This window comes from Chiloscyllium plagiosum, unplaced genomic scaffold, assembly GCF_037043375.1.
Source record: "Chiloscyllium plagiosum isolate Xiang-an unplaced genomic scaffold, Cpla_swu_hap1 HiC_scaffold_32, whole genome shotgun sequence".
NCBI classification, from domain to species: Eukaryota; Metazoa; Chordata; class Chondrichthyes; order Orectolobiformes; family Hemiscylliidae; genus Chiloscyllium; species Chiloscyllium plagiosum.
In genome coordinates this window covers 38,484,398-38,507,625 of record NW_028270170.1, presented here as the reverse complement: position 1 = coordinate 38,507,625, position 23,228 = coordinate 38,484,398, and the positions used below count along the sequence as shown (strand labels likewise).

General features: G+C 41.0%; 1 protein-coding gene across 1 annotated transcript in view; it reads right to left on the bottom strand.

The window, feature by feature from the left end:
* The window catches only part of LOC122540010 (unconventional myosin-Id), a 533,316-nt gene that overhangs the window by 135,778 nt on the left and 374,310 nt on the right, over positions 1–23,228 (bottom strand). Inside the window, exons 20-21 of the mRNA XM_043675298.2 lie at positions 19,859–19,972; positions 11,871–12,025 (exon numbers count right to left, since the gene is read on the bottom strand). Of these exons, the coding sequence (XP_043531233.2) occupies positions 11,871–12,025; positions 19,859–19,972 (269 nt within the window). The remainder of the gene's footprint in view (positions 1–11,870; positions 12,026–19,858; positions 19,973–23,228) is intronic.

The following is a 23,228-nucleotide window of genomic DNA, read 5'->3' as shown; positions in this document are numbered from 1 at the left end:
CTGCTAAGAGCACCCAGAACTGTCCGAACTTTAAGTTGTACTTGATGAGTCATTTAATGATGCATGTGAAAACACTTCCTTTCAATCCCAAAATGACATCTTAAATTTGAGACTAACATAACTGTAATAATCTGGTGAATTTCCATTGACTCAGCAAGCTTAAGTTATTAGCCATATGAAGCACTGAAACTCAAAACAGATCAGCCATGACTAGATTTAGCTCTGATGCTGAATTCTTTAGATATAGTGCTTCAAATAGGAACTTCATATATAAGAATTGAAAAAGATTTTGCGCAGAATGTATATTTTTACAAATTACAGTTAAAGAAATTCAACTTGATTTGAGGCAAGGAAGTATGAAAGAAAATGCTGTTTTTGGGTATAAAACAACTCTTTCAAAGGTTTGAGATGCCGAGGGCAAGAAGTGATAATTCTTTGGCGCATCTTTGGGTCATACGTACACCCTCCTAGAGTCATAGAATCCTGACATTGTGGAAACTGGCCATTTGGCTGAACAAGTCCACATCAACTCTCTGGAGAGCATCCCACCCAAACTCCTCTCAATACTGTCTGACCCTGCATTTCCCATGGATAACCCACCTAACATACACATCCCTGGACACTATGGGGTTTCAGAATGGCCAATCCACCTAACATGCGCATCTTTGGACTATGGGAGGAAACTGGAACACCCAGAGGAAACTCACGCAGATAATCGCCCGAGGCCTGGAATTGAACCCAGGTCCCTGGCGCTGAGAGGCAGCAGTGCTAACCACTGAGCCACTGTGCCACCCCAAATTTTAATATTTGATTCACAGGAGTGGGCATTCACCTCTGTTGAACTTACCCAGTTGATCATTATCCCTTGATAACCAATAAAAAAAATCTACCCATCTCAGTCCTGAATATTTCAATGAATCCAGTTTCATAGGCAATAGGGACAGAAAACGTCATTAACCTGCGAGTGAAAATGCATTCTGATTTCATTCTTGAACACTGATTGAAGATTAAGCCCTTGTATTGGACTCTCACACCAGAGGAATTGGTGTCTCTCCTATTACCCTTAATCATTTGAAGCACTTGGTTTAAGTTATAGAATCATACAGCACGGAAACAACAACACTGATGCCAGACTTACTCGTCTATAGCTCCCTGGTTTCTCCTTGCAGCCTTTCTTAAATAATGCACCATTAGCCACCTTCCAGTCTTTTAGCACCTCACCTGTGGCTGTAGATGATCTAGATATCTCTGCTAGAGGGTCTGTAATTTCTTCCCTAGTTGCCCACTATGTCCTGGGATCAGATCCTGAGGATGTATACGTTTTACAACTTCAAGCACCTCCTTTTCTGTAATGTGGACTATTATCAAGACACCACTATTTATTTCCCCAAGTTCTTTAGTTTCCATGTCTTCCTTCACAGTAAATACTGAAGTGAAATATTTGTTTAATATCTCATCCATCTCCTGTGGATCCATACAGACAATTTTCAAAACTTGACTGGGGACATTGTTTGAATGTCAAGTGATAACTAGCAAGTGAAGGTTTCCAAAAGTGAGATGATGAGAATTTAGAGACAGTGGGTTCCTGTTAAGAGTGAAGGGCAAGGCTGGGAGGAATAGGGGACACTGGATAACTAGTGATATTGAAGCTCTGGTCAAGAAAAAGGAGGCATAAGCCAGGTATGGACAGCAAGTTATTCCTCAATTGTTTAAACTGAAAGGAATACAAGTCAAGTTTCTACAATCTATCTCAATTAATTAACCCTTTAAACTATGTTGAATATACCATGTTTTCGTTCCGAGCATTCACTAAGACTTGAAGGTAAAACTGAAGATTGTACTCAAAGTGCGACTTGCCAAACATTGGACAGAACTGAAACATTACTTCTCGAATTCCAACATCTTTATGATAATCACAGAATTGTTACAGTGCAGGTGGTTGTTTGGCCCATTGTGCTTGCACCAACTGTTCAAATGAGCATCATTACTTTGTACCGATTTCCTGCTTTTATCCCATTACTTGGGAGATGCCGGTGTTGGACTGGGGTGTACAAAGTTAAAAATCACACAACACAGTCCAACAGGTTTAATTGGAAGCACACTAGCTTTCGGAGCGACACTCCTTTATCAGGTGGTAGTGGAGGGCCCAATCCTAACACACACAATTTATAGCAAAAATTTACAGTGTGATGTAACTGAAATTATACATTGAAAAATTGATTGTCTGTTAAGCCTTTCATCTGTTAGAATACAGTGATAGTTTCACTTCTTTCACGTGTAAATCACAAAACCTTTTTTTTAACAAAATGTTGCATTGTCGGGTTAGCTGTTAACAATGGTGATAGCTAGATAATATGTTGAAGGTGTTGGCCCCCTGTCTTCTGTCTATGCCACGATGTTTTGATTGATTCTAATCTAAAAAGTGAGATAGCGGAGTTTTACATAAACTTTTGCAGTTTATGAGCTCAGAGTTCTACATGAATGCATGAGATTTTGAGCAAAGTACAATGTAACCCTGCAAGTACAAATTCACCCCACAAAATATATGTGTGCATGTGGGTCTTTGTCTGTCTGTGTGTGTGTGTGTGTGTGTGCCTGTCTGGGTTGGGGGTTGTGATTGTGAGAAAGTGTATGTGTGCGTAGTGAGTACAGAGTGTCTTAAGTCTGTGAGGGGGTGCATGTGAGAGTGTGGGAGTGTGTGTGTCTGTGGGTATCTGTGTGCGCATCTGTGTCTGTGGGTATGTGTGTCCGTGTGTATGTGTCCATGTGTGTATAGGAGTGCCTGTGTGTGTGTATAGTGCAATGGTGGTTACCTGTAATGTGACATGAACCCAAGGTCCTGGTTGAGGCACTCCCTATGGGTACCGAACTTAGCTATCAGCCTCTGCTCGGCCACTTTTCTCTGCTGCCTGTCACGAAGTCCACCTTGGAGGATGGTCACCCGAAGGTCCGAGGCTGAATGTCCTGTACCACTGCCTACTGTGGACAACTCCATCCCTGTCACGGTAGGCACCGCAAAACGTGTCAGAGTGTGGACATAGATACCACCATTACGCGTGGGGACACCTCCCACCTTGTACATGGCAGGTACTCATGTGACTCAACCAACATTGTCTATCTTATATGTTGCAGGCAAGGATGCCCGGAGGAATGGTACATTGGGGAAACCGAGCAAAGGCTACGACAACGGATGAATGGGCACCGCACAACAATCAACAGACAGGAGGGTTCCCTCCCAGTTGAGGAACACTTCAGTGGTCCAGGACATTCAGCCTCGGACCTTCGGGTGACCACCCTCCAAGGTGAACTTCGGGACAGGCAGCAGAGAAAAGTGGCCGAGCAGAGGCTGATAGCTAAGTTCGGTATCCATAGGGAGTGCCTCAACCAGGACCTTGGGTTCATGTCACATTACAGGTGACCACCATTGCACTATACACACACACAGATACTCCTACAAACACACACACTCTCACACACACACAGGCACTCCTATACACACATACACATGGACACACATACACACAGACATGCATACAGACATCGACACATACCCTCACTCACACATGCACCCCCTCACAGACTTAAGACACTCTGCACACACTACACACATACACTTTCTCATACTCACAACCCCCAACCCAGACAGGCACACACACACACACACACACACACACACACAGACAGACAGACAAAGACCCACATGCACACATATATTTTGTGGGGTGAATTTGTACTTGCAGGGTTACATTGTACTTTGCTCAAAATCTGCATGCATTCATGTAGAACTCTGAGCTCAAAAACTGCATGAATTTATGAAAAACTCCGTTACCTCATTTTTTAGATTAGAATCAATCTAAAATTCATGGCATAGACAGAGAACACAGGGGGCCAACACCTTCAACATATTGTCTAGCTATCACCATTGTTAACCTGATAGCTATCACCATTGTTAGCTATCACCTGATGAAGGAGCATCGCTCCGAAAGCTAGTGTGCTTCCAATTAAACCTGTTGGACCATAACCTGATGTTGTGTGATTTTTAACCATTGTTAACAGCTAAGCCGAGAATGCAACTTTGTTAAAAAAAGGTTTTGTGATTTACACACGAAAGAAGTGAAACTATCACTGTATTCTAACAGATGAAAAGCTTAACAGACAATTAATTTTTCAATGTATAATTTCAGTTACATCACACTGTAAATTTTTGCTATAAATTGTGTGTGTTAGGATTGAGCCCTCCACTACCACCTGATGAAGGAGAGTCGCTCCGAAAGCTAGTGTGCTTCCAATTAAACCTGTTGGACTATAACCTGGTGTTGTGTGATTTTTAACTTTATCCCACTAAGGTTGACATTTTTGCAACTGATTTGCCTGATGAAATAACACAGAAGACTGATGAAGCTAATCTGGTTGAAACGATTTTGATTCTGTATGACGTTAAAGACGTTCAAGGAAAATTGAAACCTGTTGCGTGAGGTGGACATTTGCAATAAGGGGCAGAAAATACAGGTGAAGCATGGGTGGCTGTGGAGGAAAGATCAGTCAGATTGCTTGGCAGTGCCAGAGCACCATAATGGGCACTTCTGGGACTGTAAGCAGATCCATAGAGGGCCTCGGAGTCCCAAATGCAGGCAAGTCCTAGAGCTTTGGACTGGGTATTTTTCCACAACTAGGGGAAGGAGGGTAGAGTGGATAGGGAATGAGTTTTAAAGAACATGTGGGTGAGAAAGAGGAGGAATTTTGGAGGTTTGCTCCTGATCGGCAAGAGCCACCCTCAAACCGTAGTACGCCCCTTTTTTCCTCTCTCTTTGTGCAACTTAATAATGCTGGCTGTTATGGAGAGGATACCACTGGGGTCAACTGAGGTTTTAACAAGCTCAACTGACTCTTAAATACTGTCATATTACAGGTAGGCTGCCAATTTTGGTGTCCACTCCCGTATGCTTTATATTTTGGGGGGTGAGCTCAGTGAAAGGGTAGGAATGAGTCACTCCGCTTCCCCCCCCCACCCCTCCACCAACTCAAAACATACTTAGTTGGAAGATGTGATGTCCAGCCTGTGGCTTTGAAATTTGGTGGTGGGGGGGTGGGGACAGAAAGCAGAATAATAGTGAAAGGTTGTTTATCACACTGGAGGGAAATGCAGGAGTCATCATTTTATTAAAAAATATTAGTAATCTGAATTTGGGTCTACAGGTATATTTCAAAGTTTGTACATATCACAAAATTCAGAAAAACAGCAAATGGTGAGGAGGACAGTAACAGATTGCAGAAGCACATGGACTGGTGAGATGGTCAGATTTATGGCATGTGAAATTTGATGCAGAGAAGTACAAAGTGAACCATCTTGGTAAGAATAAGAATGTGAACTAAGTAATACAATTTTGAAGGATATGCAAGAATATAGACACTAGGCATGGAGATACAAAAATATTTGAAATGACAAGAGAATTTTTAAAAAATATCTTGAGACACCCTTAGTTTATAGGCAGGCACTGTGTACAAAAGCAAGGAAGTTATAGATCACTGCTTAGGCAGTTGATGGAGTACTGGGACTGCAGTTCTGAGTACCAAACTCCAGAAAGGTTGTTAGGACCTTCAGAGAGGTGACAGCAGATATTGACTGGAATGGCACAGAATAAGAAACCTCAGTTGTTGGAAAAATTGCAGAAAGTGTGTTGCTGTCTTTAGAATAGAGAAGGTTAAGCAAACATTGAATAGAGGTGCTCATAGGGTAAATAAAGAAACAACTTCCAGTGGCAGGGGGTAACCAGAGGTCAAAGATTTAAAGCAACTGGCAATGAGAAGCAAATGAGAAGTTTTTCCTTAATACAGCAAGTTGTTATAATCTGGAATGTGCTTCTGGAGATGGGGGTGGAAGCAATTTCAATACCAACTTTCAAAAGGATATTGGGAAAATGTGTGCATAATTTGTGTGGCTATGGGAAAAGGGCAAGGAAATATTAGAACAATTAGATTAGTCTCTCAGCCAGAGTAGGCATGGTAGGCAAATGACCATTTTCAACGAAAACAGATTTATAGGAACAATACATCTTGATTCCAACTTGAGTGCATGAAATTTATTTCTTTGATGTTGCGCTTGCACTACAGACCAGCCTTAAGATGCTGCTGTGTAATATTGTTTCAGGATCCCATGCCAAAATAATGCCTACGTAAATATTATGGGGCAATTTTTGAGGTAGCCAAGGCATTAAGCAATTGAAATGAACACAGAGATCAAAATGCTACATGCCCAAGATTGTATACTGTTACACAGATTATTAAGTTGCTATCAGAAATTTAATTTGAATCCCTGAGCTTACTCAATATCCATGCAGTGGAAATCCTGCTTCTCTATAGTGAACAGGTGGACTGAGCACATTATCCATCCAATGGCTACAAAATTGGCTACCTCAATGTCAGTGGCAGGTTTCATACACCTATTAGCAGCCATGCAGGTTCACCTGTGGATACTGGTTTATTCTGTAGGCCTCCAGTTTTCCCTGGGGCAGCACTAATGCCTTTCAATTGGATGGCAGGGCTGCTGCTGTCAGAGCTGACATTGACAATCCCGTATGAAAGTAAACACAGCATTAGGATAGGTAGTTTAAACAAATGCATTAAGGGATTCCTTTTGCCATAGGTAAGCCAATACTTTGACCCTTTGTGATGACTGAATAGAATTTTCCAAAGCACATGACATACAACTAACTGATTGACTAGGCATCTACAGCTTTCTCTTATTGACACACACTACAATTGGGTATAAGTATGGATTTGTAGTCATAATTACGTAGTACAAACACATCAAGAGACATACACTGACCATGTATTACATCCAATCAGTACATGTAAGTTACCTGCAGCCTTCTAGTTAGCAATGAAAAGATGAGGAAAGTGCTTTGTTTGCCACAGCGGTCCTGCCATTAAGAAGCTTTATTTGTAATTACATCATGTTTCTAAACCATCTTACTTTCAGAGTATGGGTTGAGTCATTTGGTTAACAAAATAAACCTTGTAACTTCAATTTAAAAGGTTCAGCTACATCGCAATCTGAGATTTTGGCCCAATTTATATGGCCCAAGTTGACACCTGCATTCCCATTTCTGGTTATTTTGTCTGACAAGGGAGAGGAGTTTGGGTTTTCACCTATATCCAGCAATCCCACCTTGCACCTTCATCGTCGGGCTGGCCATTTCAAATGCAACCTTACAATTTTGATGGGGTCAGGTGTGTTCCACAGAACTACTGGGTGATTCTTGTCCTGAAGTCAGCCAAAGTAAACAGTCACTCAACATTTGCATTGAAATACACTGCACCCCTTTTATCCCATCTTAAAGCTATCAACTATTCACCATTCCAAAAGGCTGTTATCCAGTACAGATCTATTCATTTTATGTAAATAAACACATCAGCATTGAAAAACCATGATGAAAGAATAACTTATCACAGGTCAATGAAGATGTCAATCAAACAAAACTTGCACTTCTTTCTGTAGAGGTGCCAAAATTGCCTGTTATGTTCAGTGGATTAGTCATTCTCGGAGCTCAGCCAGCCACATCACCCATGACTCCTTTGCCACCTGGGGTTTGCCTCTGGAGGTGTGATCAATGCCTCCCTGAACCCAAATATTCCTTAAAGCAATGGTGGGTGGGGGCCTCGTTAATGATGGCGGGTTTGCAAACTTTCTAAAGTCTCATTTCTGGTTTCCTTCATGAATATCTGGTCATTGCTTGTCAAAGGATACTCAGGTCACACAGAAGAACTATGCTAAATGGCCACTAATTTTTCAAGACACTTCACATTTTTTGCATTTTGGAACTTTTAGGATTGCATTTGTTGTGGAGGTGTAAGTGTGTACTGTACCATTAAGAAAGAGGGGAAGCTAGCAAGGACTGACTGAAAGCACACAGAGTGTACGGAACAATTTACACTTGGTTGAAGCAAATAGCTGGAGTTGCGTTGCCATGGGACAAAAACAAATTCAAATTTGGCCACTAAGTTTAAACTATGCCCCAGATACCAAAACCCAATTGAATTTGAATTTAGTGTTTTGATGACATCGAACCAATGAAATGATTGATATTTTACGGCATAAAACCAGACATTTTGAACAATTAGAGGGAGAACTGCCAAGGAAACCAACAATAGTGACTGCTAAGTGAATAGCTCTCTGAAAGGTACCTGTCCACAAGAAATTTGTGCAACAGAAGATCGAAGCTGATCGAGAAAAATCTACAAAGGAGAATTGACAAAGCTGACTGGTTTTATTGTAAATCTTAATCGGGGTTTTTATCGGACCAGTATTGTAGAGTGGGAGTTAAAAGATAGGTTTAAGAAAAAGGAGTTGTAAATAGTGTCTAATGTTGTCTGTTGGATATAAAGAATAAAATTGTTAATTTTTATTTTAAATAGTGAAATCTGGGATATTTCTTTGACTTTCAAAATTTAACAGATTACGGCACAAGGTGAACTTCTCCATGTGTCGAGTTTAAATTAGCAGAGGGGTTTACCTAATGTCATAATACATTCTCTCCCAATTACCAGGTCTCCATTGGTTTAGTTTTCTTAGGTTAAAACTTCAAATGTTAGAAAAACAAATATTTGATACCATAAAACCGTGGCCTCTAACCCTGAAAGGTTACTTTGACATTATTAACTCCTATGTAAGCAACTCTGCAGTCCTTCTGTGGTGAGCTTCACCACCTGCTGGAAATTTGAGGTGCACACGTGGCAGGGAAAGACTACTTTCAGCAAGAGAGAATCTAATCATCTCCCCTAGATGCCCAATTACATCCCCATCACTGAATTCCCGACCATCAACATCCTGGAGGTCATAAATACTGTAGCTACAACAGCAGGTCAGAGTCCAGAAATTCTGCAAATAACTCATGGACTATTGTCTTGATTTTGTTGTGACTGTTTAACAGCTTCTAGGTATACAGGGTCCTCTGTGGAGCGGGCAGGTGGGAGTTTTCTTCCCTAAAGTGAATTGGTTGGATTTTCATTACAAAACTGCAGCTTCTATAGTCTATCAAATATGTTGCCTTCAATCTTAATAAGTCTTGTACTTGTGAACTCTCTCATTGTTAGTGGCACAATAATCATGACACAAAATAATCCCAATTCTGTTTACAAACGTGTTATACAATACAATGTATTAAATAACATTATGACCATGATTCCTTGCAACATCTGTTTGCCTCTCAACATTTCAGTCATTTGTTCGCAACATGTCTTACAATGTTAAAGATACTAAATAAACAGAAGTAGCATGGTATAAGTGGATAGAATCCCTACAGTGTGGAAGGAGGTCATTCAGTCCAGCAAATCCACACCAACCTCCTAAAGAGCATTCTATCCAGACTCATCTCCCTACTCTATCTCTATCAACCTGCATTTGCCACGGCTAATCCGGTTAGCCTGCACATCCCTGGACACTATGGACAATTTAGCATGATAATTTAAGCAGTCTACCTTCTTAGCTGAAATGACTGAAGTTCTTAGCTTGCTGTGGAATTAAGCAGGTTACACAGCTGCTTGGAGTGCCACCAATATCTAAATCTTGGCTTGCAAATATAAAATAATGAATGCATTTGCTACCAGCCTTAGTTATTTAATTTGAACATGACCTGATACAAATGACAATAACATTCACTGCTTTGACACACCAACTTTACAACTACTTTCTGTGTTGATGGAATACTTAGAATTCTATATTAAAGACATGGAAAAATTGACTCCCTGTTAAATGATTTTTTTTTGACTGGACTACTTTCTGAGAACTGAAAACGTAAGACCTTGTATTATGCACTGCAGGCAGACATTGCAGCAATATCTGAGGGGAGCTTCCATCCGAGAGATGCACTGATTAACCAAATCATAACTACTGAGGAAGAAAGTAAGTTTATCCATTAAGTTTGTTGTTCCTTCACCTGTTTGTAACTGAATACGCACACACATCTGACATAAATGTTTTGATTAATTATCTGGGCCAGATTCAACTCATAATAAATAAGAAACACAAGTATCATGAAGAACCTATACAATCCCCATCATTATCTTAATATTAAAGGACTGGTTTAGAAGTAACAATTAAGAATTAACAGGAAATCCACCTAGTTGAAACAAGCACAACTTTAAAAACTGGCGCAACATATCTGGATCCAAAGCATGAATCGTAAAAGTCTAATAAACAGATATAGCAAGTAATTATGAGAGCTAATAAAATGTTATTGCTTATTGTGTGAGGAATTGAATACAAAAGTAGGATGCTTATACTTCACTTATACAGGGCTTTGGTGAGATCGTTGAGTATTGTGTACAGCAGTAGTCTCTTTTTAAGTAACTTTTTTTAAGATTAGATTCCTAGTGTGGAAACAGGCCCTTCAGCCCAACAAGTCTACAATAATCCTCTGAAGAGTAACCCACCCAGACCAATTCCCCTACATTTACCCCTGACTAATGCACCTAACATTATGGGCAATTTAGCATGGCTAATTCACTTGATCTGCACATCTTTGGATTGTGGGAGGAAATCGGAGCACCCGGAGGAAACCCACACAGGCATGGGGAGAATGTGCAATCTCCACACAGACAGTCACCCAAGATTGGAATCAAACCCGGGTGCAGTACAGTGGAATTCGTTCAAAGACTTATTGGACGGAGACTGGAATGAGGAATGTTAAGACAAGTGGGTGGCATGTTGGCCCAGTGGTTAGCACTGCTGCCCCTCAGTGCCAGTGACCCAGGTTTGATTCCAGCCTTAGGTGACTATCTCTGTGGAGTTTGCACATTCGCCCCGTGTCTGTGTGGGTTTCCTCCGGGTGCTCCGGTTTCCTCCCACTGACCAAAGATGTGCAGGATAGGTGAACTGGCCATGCTAAATTGTCCAATGTGTTCTGGGATGTGTAGGTTAGGTACATTAGTCAGGGGAAATGTATAGTAATAGGATAGGGGAATGGGTCTGGGTGCGATACTCTTTGGAGGGTTGGTCTGGACTTGTTGGGCCAAATGGCCTGTTTCCACACTGCAGGGATTCTATGGTTCTACTCTGGCTTGTATCCATTGGAGTTTAGAATAAACTCATCTCTCAGTCATCCAACATATAAGAAGCTGAGGGGTCTTCACAGGATGCACTGGAAAGGATGTTTCCACTTACAGGAGTATCCAGATTCAAAAATGTCTGTTTAAAAATCAGTAGTTTAAGACAGACAGGAGGAGAAAGTTTGTGGGTTCTCTTCCTCAAGGGGTGGTGAAAGCACAGTGCTTGACTGTCTTTAAAACACAAGTAGAAAGATTCTTGATCTGAAAGGGTGTACATCATTTCCGTGTTACAAGGGAATTGGGAGCAATCATGTCAGCTGTGATCTTATTGAATGGTGGAGCAGGCTCAGGGGGATGAGTGGACTATTTCTGCTACTAATTCATACAGTTGTATGTTCACATTAGAACAGCATTTACCAAAGTGCGAGTTGAATGTTTGCGGTTGTGCATTCTGAGGTTACCATCCTTCATCTTGGTTTCTTCAGCCTGACCACCTCCACCATCACCTTCAACCCCCATCCATCGGCACTCTGACCCCTCTAACCATTCATCAAAGGGTCAAAATAATTTTCAAGCCTCAAGATGGGCTCTCAGTGGGACAGAGTTTGGGTAGCATGTATTAGTACACTTTTTCACAGACAGCTGGAATCTTGTCAGTCATGCTGGATGTTTTAGGTGTGGAAGAATTGGAAACCTTGATAATTATGTTGGGCCTTGCAGGGAGGAGAAATGAGATATATTGATTAACTCTACTTTAGTCTCACACAAGGAGTGTGTGCAATTTCTCAGTTCAAAGCAAATAGAACATTTTCAATTCCTCTAACCTTCTGAAGTGATTGGCTACAACACCCACAAGCTCGCCGATGCGGTTCTCATTGGCTGGCTGCATTTTATCAAGGCACACAATGAGGTCTTTATTATCCTTGGTGTGGAACACAACAAGCTGATCTTTTCCTGATGACACGCTCACTCCAGTAACCTGCAGACAGGGGTAGAAATACAATACTGTCATCTAACTTATTGACATTATCTTTCTATCCTGAATCATATGCACTGTTTCAGAACAAATTGTCAGTTTCTATGATTGTAATACTCTGAGATTAGACCCATTGTATCTGTGCTAGCTATCCACACAGCTCCAGATTCCCATATCATATCACTGAATATTATGTTGATTTAACTCTTAAAAAAGCTCTAAACCATGACACAACTATGGTTGAATTTCAAGTACCACACCTTTTTGAAAGGAATCAAATGTCCAAATACAACAGGCAGCATATAAAAAAGATCATGCAGGTTTCATTTTGAAATAGTCATCTCCATGCCAAAGTTCAAGATGAACCAGCTCTCCTCATCTGAACACACAGACCTATTATGCAGAGCACTACCCATTCTTACTGATTCATCAGAGGACACTAACTTACTGGTCTGTTCAGAGAAAATATCCAAAGCACAGTGTGCATTTATCAGTTTGCTCTGACTCAAAAAAATAGATAAGCTAAGAGACTGGGCAGCTAAGGGTAAATAACACACAATACTCAGAGAAAACAAACTTCCGACACAGAGATACAGAAAACAACTAAATAGGAAATATCTAAAGTCATAGGTTTACTGTTAGCATGGTCTAATGACATGCCTGGATACTTTCACCTGTGATACTGTGCTGAAATCTATTACCAGCTATAGTGGGATCTTGGAGATATGGAGATAGGTTACAGATTGTTCTTCTTAGAGAAGGAAACTCTGATAAGCAGTTGATAAAAGTCATGAGGAGTTTGGGCAGAAAAAAAATTGTTCCCATAGGTGGAAGAATCAACAATGAGGGAACACAATCTCAGGATGACTGACAAAAAAAAAGCATCGGGGTCATGAGTTTAACAATAAATAAATTACTGGAAAAGCTCAGCAGGTCTGGCAGCATCTATGGAGTGAAATTGGGACTACCGTTTCTGGTTGAGTGACCGTTCCTCCGAACTGGGGTCACAGGTAAAGACAATTTTCAAGCAGCGTGACTGGGAATGCACTTAGAGAACATGGTGGTGGTAGGTTCAATCATGGTTTTCAAAAAGGAATTGAATAATTTTATGAAGACAAAACAATTTCAGGATTACAGGAAAAGAGCTTAGGGGCAGGACCGGCTGGGTTGCTTTTGCAGAGAGACAGCGTTAGCAAAAAAAAGTGATAGCCCTATTTTGCAGTGTAAAAAAAAATCACACAATACCAGGTTATAGTCCAACAGGTTTATTTGGAAGCACGAGCTTTCGGAGTGCTGCACCTTCAACCGGTGGTTGTGGAGAATAAGATTGTAAGACAGAATTTATAGCAGAAGTTTACAGTGTGATGGAACTGAAATTATATATTAAAGACCTGGATTGTTTGTTAAGTCTCTCATCTTTTAGAATGACCATGTCGGTTTCAGTTCTTTCATATGGAAATAGCTAAACTTTTTTTAAAAGGCTACATTCTCAAGTGAACTTTAACAACTGGCATCATGTCGGCCTAGATAATTTTTAGATTAGATTCCTTACAGTGTGGAAACAAGCCCTTCGGCCCAACAAGTCCACACTGCCCCGCCGAAGCACAACCCACCCATACCCCTACATTTACCCCTTACCTAACACTACAGACAATTTAGCATGGCCAATTCACCTGATCTGCACATCTTTGGACTGTGGGAGGAAACCGGAGCACCCGGAGGAAACCCACGCAGACACGGGGAGAATGTGCAAACTCCACACAGTCAGTCGCCTGAGGCGGGAATTGAACCCGGGTCTCTGGCGCTGTGAGGCAGCAGTGCTAACTACTGTGCCACCGTGCCGCCCACAAATAATGTATTGAAGGTGTTAGCTCTCTGTGTGAGGCTGTCTGTGTCACAATGATCAGACTGATTCTAATCTAAAAAACGGATTTACAGAACCTTACATGGATTCATGCAGTTTTTCAGCAAAGTAAAATGTAATTCTGCAAGTACATATTCATCCTACAAATGTGTGTGCGCGCGCACGCACACACACGCATGTTGGGGGGGTGATATGAGTGTCTGTGAGAGGGTTTGTTTATGTGCGTGAGTGAGAGTGTAAAGGGGTTTAAGTCTGTGAGAGGGTGTGTGGGGGAAGGAATGTGTGAGCATATGAGAAAGAGTCTGTGTGAGTGTGTGTCTGTGTGGGGGAGGGAATGTGTGAGTGTATGAGAAAGAGTGTGTGTGAGTATGTGTCTGTAGGATTGTGTGCGCACGTGTGTAGGAGAGTCTGTGTGTGTGTTTGTTTGTTTGCGTCCATCTGACTGTGTGTGTAGATTGCAATGGGATCACCTGTAGTGTGACGTGAACTCAAGGTCCCAGTTGAGACCATCCCCATTGGTACCGAACTTGGCTATCAGCCTCTGCTCGGCCACTTTTCGTTATTGCCTGTCCCGAAGTCTGTCTTGGAGGACGGTAACCCGAAGGTCTGAGGTCTAATGTCCTGGACGGCTGAAGTGTTCCCCGACTGGGAGGGAACACTCCTGTCTGTTGATTGTTCTGTGGTGTCCATTCATCTGTTGCCATGGCCTCTGTTTGGTCTTGCCAATGTACCATGCCTCAGGCCATCCTTGCCTGCAGCATACAAGATAGACAATGTTGGCTGAGCCGCATGAATACCTGCCACATGTGTGGTGGGAGGTGTCCCCACATATAATGGTGGTATCTGTGTTGACATTCTGACATGTCTTGCAGCGTCTACCGTGACTTGGTTGTATGGTATTGTCCTGAAAACTGGACAGTTTGCTACAAACAATGATCTATTTGAGGGGTGGTGACTGTTTAAAGGTGAGAAGTGGAGGTGTGGGGAAGGTCTTGGTGAGGTGCACATCCTCATTGATAATGTGTTGCAGGCTGCGAAGAACATGGTGGAGTCTTTCGGCTCCTGGGAAATGCTGGAAAAGAAAGGGTACCCTGTCGGTCGCAGCTCATGTCTGTCTCCTGAGAAGGTCATTCATTCTGAATGATGATGGCTTCTCCTTTATCTGCTGTTTAGTCAACTAAGGAGTCAACTTGGACCCCACTGGCAAGCTGCAGGTAAGGATGCCCTGAGGCATGGTACATTGGTGAGACCAAACAGAGGCTACGGCAACGGAAACAGATGAATGGACACCGCAGAACAAACAACATATAGGAGTGTTCCCTCCCAGTTCGGGGAACACTTCAGTGGTCCAGGACATTCGACCTCGGAGCTTCGGGTGACCGTCCTCCAAGATGGACTTCGGGACAGGCAACAATGCAAAGTGGCTGAGCAGAGGCTGATAGCCAAGTTCGGTACCAATGGGGATGGTCTCAACTGGGCCTTGGGTTCATGTCACACTACAAGTGATCCCATTGCACTATTCTCTCTCTCTCTCTCTCACACACACACACACACACACACACACGCAGACCCTCTCTCATACACTCACACATATCCTCTCACAGGCCTAAAGCCCTTTATACACACACTCTCACATATACTCACACCTTCTCACAGAAACACACACACACACCCTACATGCTCTCACATACACACACCCCTACATGTGGGGTGAATTTGTACTTGCAGAATTACATTTTACTTTGCTCAAAAACTGCATGAATCCGTAGATTCTGTAGATCCATTTTTTTGGATTAGATTCAGTCTGACCATTGTGGCACAGACAGCCTCACACAGGGAGTTAACACTTTCAATACATTTTCTGGGCTGACATGACACCAATTGTTAAAGTTCACTTGAGAATGTAACTTTTAAAAAAAAGTTTAGCAATTTCCATATGAAAGAACTGAAACCAACATGGTCATTCTAAAAGATGATGACTTAATAAACAATCCAGGTTTTCTTAATTGTATAATTTCAGTTCCATCACACTGTAAACTTTTGCTATAAATTCTGTGTCTTACAATCTTATTCTTCACAACCATTTGATGAAGGAGCAACACTCTGAAAGCCAGCATTTCCATATAAACCTGATGGACTATAACTTGGTGTTGTGTGATTTTTAGCTTTGTACACCCCAGTCCAACACTGGCGTCTACAAATCCTGATACTTTGCATAGTGTGAGTTTTCTATGCGTTGTTTTATTGCAACTGGAACATTGCAATAAGGTGACAATTAGCAATGCCAGACACTACTGTTCATACACTGTGCTTTGTGACTGATTCACAAATTTCACAAAACATGGAACAATCAAAGCATAACCATTTTGCCCTAGCACAAGGGATGGGCTGACCAAACAGTGGTGGGATAGCTCAGGAACTTTCATCACATTTCTAATCTCCGCAATCTAGCTCATGGAAACATTTTTTTTGTATCTAGAGATCTTTTGACATGAAGTCTCACAGCATTTGCGCTGTAACTGAAAGCAGCTGAGAGAAAGTTTATTGGGTTGCTCCTCGGAATGAAAGGGTTAACATGTGTTTGGTATGCTTACCTTTATTTGTCAGTGCATTGAATATAGGAGTTGGGAGGTTATATAGAGGCTGCATAGGACATTGGTTAGGCAATGTTTGGAATACTGTGTGCAATTCTAATCTCCCTCCTATAGGAAGGAATGCTGTGGCACTTGAAAGGGTTCAGAAAAGATTTACAAGGACGTTGCCAGTGTTGGAGGGTTTGAGCTACAGGGAGAGGCTGAATAGTCTGGGACTGTTTTCCCTGGAGCGTTGGAGGCTGATGGGTGACCTTATAGAGGTTTATTAAATCATGAGGGACATGGGTAGGGTAAATCGATAAGGTCATTTCCCCAGGATAGGGGAGTCAAAAACTAGAGGGCATAGATTTAAAGTGAGGGGGGAAATATTTAAAAGGGACCTAAAGTACAACCTTTTCATGCTGAGGGTAGTGTGTGTATGGAATGAGCTGCCAGAGGAAGTGGAGGAGGCTAGTGCAATTACTATATTTAAAAGGCATCTAGAAGGGTACACAAATAGGAAAGGGTTAGAGAGAAATGTTGGCAAATGGGAGGAGATTTATCTAGGATAGCTGGATGGCATGGACGAGTTGAATCAAAGGGTCTGTTTCCATGCTGTACATCTTTATGACTCTAAATATGAAATTTGTGAGTAGGACTAGGCCACTCAGCCCTTTGAACCTGTTCTACCATTCAATATGACCATGATTGACCATCCAACCCAGTACCCTGTTCCTGCTTTCAACTCATATCCTTGGATCCCTTTATTTGCAAGAACTATGTCTTCAGCTTTCTTGAATGTTGTCCTCTGAGGACTCAATTATTTGAGGCTTCTACTCATTGAAGTTTAGGAGAATGAGAGGTGAGCTTGTTCAAACCAATAAGATTTTGACAAGCTTGATTGGATGATTGCTGAGAAGGTGTTTCCCTCCTTGGGGGAATCTAAAAATAAGAATGATCAAAACAAGGTGAGATGCAGTTATAGAAGTGATAAAGCTGATATTCTCTTCCCCAGAGAGCAGTAGAAACTGGGCCACTAAATATATTCATGGCTGAATTAGCCAGATTTTTGATCTATTAAACAGTAAAGGGCTTTGGAGTCTCAGCAGGAAACTGGACTTAAGGCCGCAACTTGTTCAGCCAGGACTTTAATGAATGACAGAGCAGGCTTGAGGGAGGTTGAATAGATTACTCCTGTTCTTAATTTTTATGATGTTGTGAGCATGGAGCTACACAAGGAATAATGAATACTGTGCACCAAGCCAGACTGGGGGAGTGATTGACACCTGGGTCAGATTTGCACTGAGAATCAGTGACAGTGGCTCGGCTAAGGGCAAGCAGCAGGGGTTTAGGATAATGATTTCTCAAAGAGCTGATATCGTCATGAAGGACCCAATGGTCTGATGAAAGGCAATAAGATGGCCAACCCATTATTTAATTTTTCTTTACCACTAACACAAATAATAATTTTTTAAAAATGAGGTTTCAGCTCACTGAAATACATTGGTTTAAATCTTGGCATCTGACCTCCGAAGCATCTCCACTGTAAAAGCTTTTATTTTAAATCAATACGTAACATCAGCAGTCTCAATCACATTCCCTCTTCCCCCAAACACCCAGCCTCTTTTTTTTTTCTCTCTCCTAGAAATTCAACAGCAGCTTTGTACAGAACAGAAGTAATATGGACATTTGCCAGATATATATAAAGGGAAAAGTGATGTCATTTTAATTTGTCTATTAAACTGGTTTCAGCTGTAACTGCAAGCATCTCAAGTTCAAGAGAAAGATAAATTGAAATGGGACAATGCAGTATAGGCACAATTCAGTCACCCCATTTCAAGCTGTCACTCTTTAATGCCTGTTAGTATACATCGCCAATATTCAGGAAGCAATTAGTATTCCACTGCTCATCCTGAACACCAAACACTTATACTGCAAAGCTACAGACAGCTGGAAAGCAAATACTTTAACCCTTCCCACTTCTTCAACAGCTTTCAATATCATAAGCTTCTTACTGCAAAGCTTTTCTGAAGTGTCATAAGGTAGATTGAAGACTAATAAACAATAGTTGAATTCATCAGATTATTCAGTCAAGCCAAAAAATAGCAGTTTGGTGAATGCTACGGAGATCCTCAAACAGTTAACTTTTAATTCCCGGCATAATTGATGCTAACTTTGGTACTGGTAATGTGCTTTGACCTTCCCCACAGTGATTATTGCAACTATCCTTTAATTTAGAGAGACACGTTGAGGTTTGCAAGTCAAGCAGTGTGATTATTTTATGTTCACTATGTCTCTGTACCATCTCACAGCGAGACATCAGCTGATGCAGTCTCCAAGGAGATCTCTATGGAAACTGGGTTACCACGGAAATGCTGATACTGAACTATTCTGACAGTAAGATGAATTTATCGAGGATCATCTGGGTGAAACTGCTGCAAAAGATTTCATCTTGAAGTGTTAAACACACCCTCTCTAAGCAGGACAAGACACACAGAAAGTTGACAAATAAAACCCTTTTTCATAGATGAAAATGAAACTAACCAATAAACCAATGCAATAAATTGGATTGAATTTGAGAAATTGATTAAATATTAATAATGCATCTTCTTCTCAATAAAAATTAAATACCATTAACAAATTAATTCAAACAAATATGTTTTGCACATCTCTTTCTTGAAAGAAAATCTGTTTACTTTGCTGGCTTTAGAATGATTAACATTCAGGATATATTCATCAGGTTGTTTTTAAAGACAGAAGATGAGTCAAAGATTATTCGGAGAAAAATGCCTGTTATGGTATTGAGGCTGAAGGGTTTCATTGCACAGTCATGTGTGAACATGATGCTTGATCCAATGCTGAAGGAGATGCTTCATATCAGAATTTCACTGTTTTACCGCACTGGCTTACTTGTAGTCACCTGATTAAAAAATATTTGGTTAATCTTTGCTGCATAGTTAAGCTTTCATGTTTTAGGGGAACTGGCCCTAGCAGGCTGATCAAATACATGGTTGTAGGTATTTGTGTTACAGTTCATTGCACCTCAAAAAGGCCGGATGCAGATCTGTGCCAGCAATTTCCCAAATGGCAATGATAAATTATCGGGCCATCAGGTGGGGGAGGATCTGAACGTGGGGGTTTGAGCATGTTGCAGCTGCTTCCTTGCACAAGCTTGAAGAAAATGCAATAGCCAAGTCGAGTGAGAATGCACTGGAGTCCGATGGTGGCCAGCTACATAGTGACTCTAGCAGAACCATCACAGCTGGTCCCTGGTTTGTCTTATCAAGCAGATATCAAAACATAATATGGGAGTGGGGCAAAATAAAGAAGGCAGACAGACAAAAGAAATTACTGTTATATAGAGACATTTTACATAGACTTCACTAGAGTGTGACCTACATTATACAAAGGAATAGTCTTCATCACTTGATACTGCTTCAGTGGATCCAACTTGTATAGATGCCGGTCAGTGATGAAAATGGCACGGTCCTCAGATTTATTGAATCGATTTATCTATAGTGAGATAAAGACAAGTGTACAATAAACATTAATACAAATCCAAGGCAGAGCTCTTAGAAGGGTATGGGAATTATCCCCGCCAAGCCTTATGAAATCAACAATTCAGATTTTGACCAAATTTTCTGGGGCTTTAATCTTCCTTCAGGTTCAGGAGGAATGGTGGTAACCCAGATTGTTTTCTCATCATGTGATATGACCTCCACAAGGTTCCTCAAATTATTGCCCTATCTCTTGGGAAGAAGAACTTACAAACATTGCTCAGTTTGAACACTTACTGCCCTGAAGGGCACCATTATAAGGATGCTTGGCAGATTGCACTCTGAATGATAGTTTCACCACACGTACAGATCTTTTGCACCCTGGTATAACTGACCAGCAAAATGGGGCTCTTCCTGTTACTAATTAAATATTATGGCATTGATCTGACATCACCAATGCAAGATAGTCACTAATTTCAGATCCAGCATCAGCCTGAATTATACAACCAGAGCTCCTCATATGCCAGTTATGTTAATCCACACACATCAGCAAAATCTCTGGTTTCTGAACAGTTGGGCTGATTTTACATAGCAAATAAGTGGGAAATTGGAACAGACATACAGTAGTTCATGCTTCTTACTCCTTATTTATTGACAAGGCAGACAGGCAAGATTTGTATCTTTCACAGCTTCTGGATATTGTAAAATATTCTTAAAAGTGAGTACTGCTTTTTAATCATTCATAGAAAAAGCACCTGATTTTTCAAGTGTTTGAATTCACCGTTGGAAGTCTCAAAGTGTTACGTAAAACTTTACAGCAAACTCCCACAAATAGAAATTAGATTCATGACCAATAAGTTTGTTTTAGGTTTTGTCTTGAGTTAGATATTGGCTAACTCTCTAGCTCTTTTTTTAATGGTACCATGAGATCTTTCTGGTTCATCCTGGAAGACAGACAGCTTGATTCATCCAAAAGACAATGTTCAATGCTATACAGAGAGGTCAACGAGGACAGGATTAGACTCCACTACAATCTCCTCAAAATTCAATAGTGTGCCACCCCAGCAAAATTAATGAGAATTAAGAAAATAAAAGTTACATCCTGATATTGAAGTGGCTAATAAGCCATAAAATTCCTGGATCATACTTTTATCTACCTCTTTAATACTCTTTGTCAAATAGATTTTGTGTGGGTTCCTATAGATGGAGACTTCAGTTTATCATGCTATCCAATTGAATGGAGTCCTGTAACTAGGATTGCCTTACAGATTGTTGGCATACTCAGTGGGTTCAATATTATAGAGCATGATGTAATTGGCAGCTGATAACACAGGGTACATCTGTGTAGTTGATGAAAAACTGATTGAATGTACAGCAATTTTGCCTTTGGGATGATACACAATCACAAGCCTACAAAATATAACTTTCACATCAACCAGATTTGTGTCAGGACATCCGCCTCCAGGAAAACAGCAAGTAAACTCCAAACTCTTTTTCAATTACAAGAATGTGCCTTCAAAGCCTAGCAGCTGTGTAGAAAGAAAAGTTTAAATGCAAATGCTCATCATTTTCTGAGAGCAATATTTTATAGCTTCAAAGAAATTTCTCAACTACAACGATGATACAGTATTTAGATGTCTTTGATTGTGGTCTTGTTATAATAACCCAGCCAACAAGAGTGAAACACAAAATAATCCTGCCCTGTATATAGTATGGGCATTGCATGTCACATCCCATCACCACTACTCATGTAGGTGCATTGGCACAGTGAGTTTTGGGAAAGTTAAGACAACGTCTATAAGATGAAAGTGGATTGGCACAATCAGTTTATCGACTAACCACAGTTGAAAATCAAGGCACGCCAATATGCATTCTGAAAGTCCAAAGTTATGATACACTTTGGGGTTATACTTTTGGCAGATGCAGTTGCCAAAGTGACAGGGTAATCAGTATTCCTCAATTACCACATTTATTCACTATGGATTCAACAGAGAATTGCAACAATACAGTACAATATTAAAGAATACTGAATCTTGCATATATAAGCCTCTTTCAAGTCTTTTAAATGTCTTAAACTGCATCACTGTTAATAAAGTGCACTCACCATTGTGACACTGGAAGACTGATTCACAGCAATATCCAATGTCTGACAGCTTAAAGAAAGATTGTATTTTAAATCTGTTTATGGATTAAAATTCAAAACAATGCTACCTCAGTGCCAAGAATGCAGGTACGATTCCAGCCTCAGGCGTCTGTGCAGAGTTTGCACATTCGCCCAGTCTTTGCTTTCAGGTGCTCCAGTTTCCTCCCATAGTCCAAAGATGTGCAGGTTAGGTTGATTGGCCATGCTAAGTTGTCTATACTGTCCAGGTGTGTAGGTTGGATGAATTAACTTTGAGAAATGCAAGGTGACTGGGATAGCATAGGGGATGGGTCTGCTGGGATGCTCTCCGGAAGATGGATGTGGACTCGATGAGCTGACTGGCCTGTTTCCACACTGATTCTATGATCATCAGGTATCGCTCCTCAGACATTTGTGCTACAACCCGGTATGGTGTTATTTCTGAGTGCCCTAGGTCGCATTAACTTTCTGATGGGAGAGAAGTTGGTCTGTTTTCCTGTTCTTGCTTCCAACCAGTTTCTAGTACATGTTACAACCCTTGAAAAAGCAGGTTCAAATCTACCTGACACTTGCTGGAAAAGCATTACTTGTGATACTTCATAACCTCCCCATAACTTGCTTTATTTTGCTCCTAACACAGGATCCTGGACTCCTGGTGGTGGTAGTAGACCTGGAGCCTGGATTCTCGGCAGTGCTGGTGAGATGGCGGCAGCCGCAGAGTCGGGGTCTCTTGCTGCATCACCGGTGTCGTTACTGCTCTTGGAGAGGGACTCCTCGAGTAGGAGCATACCTTGTAAAAGCCCTGAGCCAGACTTAGGACACCAATTTGAACAGAAGTTTAACTCTTATTTAAGTAAGTTCTTTCTATCCTTATTTGTAACTCGAAATGGTGCTAGATTATGTCGACAAAATACTTTTACACTGTATCGTCAAAGTATAGGTGACAATAAATCATTCATTCATTTAAAAAGTAATGAATCAGTTCTGAGAAGGGTCGCTCAACCAGAAATGTTAATTCTGATTTCTCTCCATGGATGCTGCCAGGTTTGCTGAGTGTTTCCAGCAATTTCTGTTTTTGCTTCTGATGTAAAACATCTGCAGTTCTTTCTGTTTTTATTTTGTAATGAAATCAACAACTAGTTAATCTGTT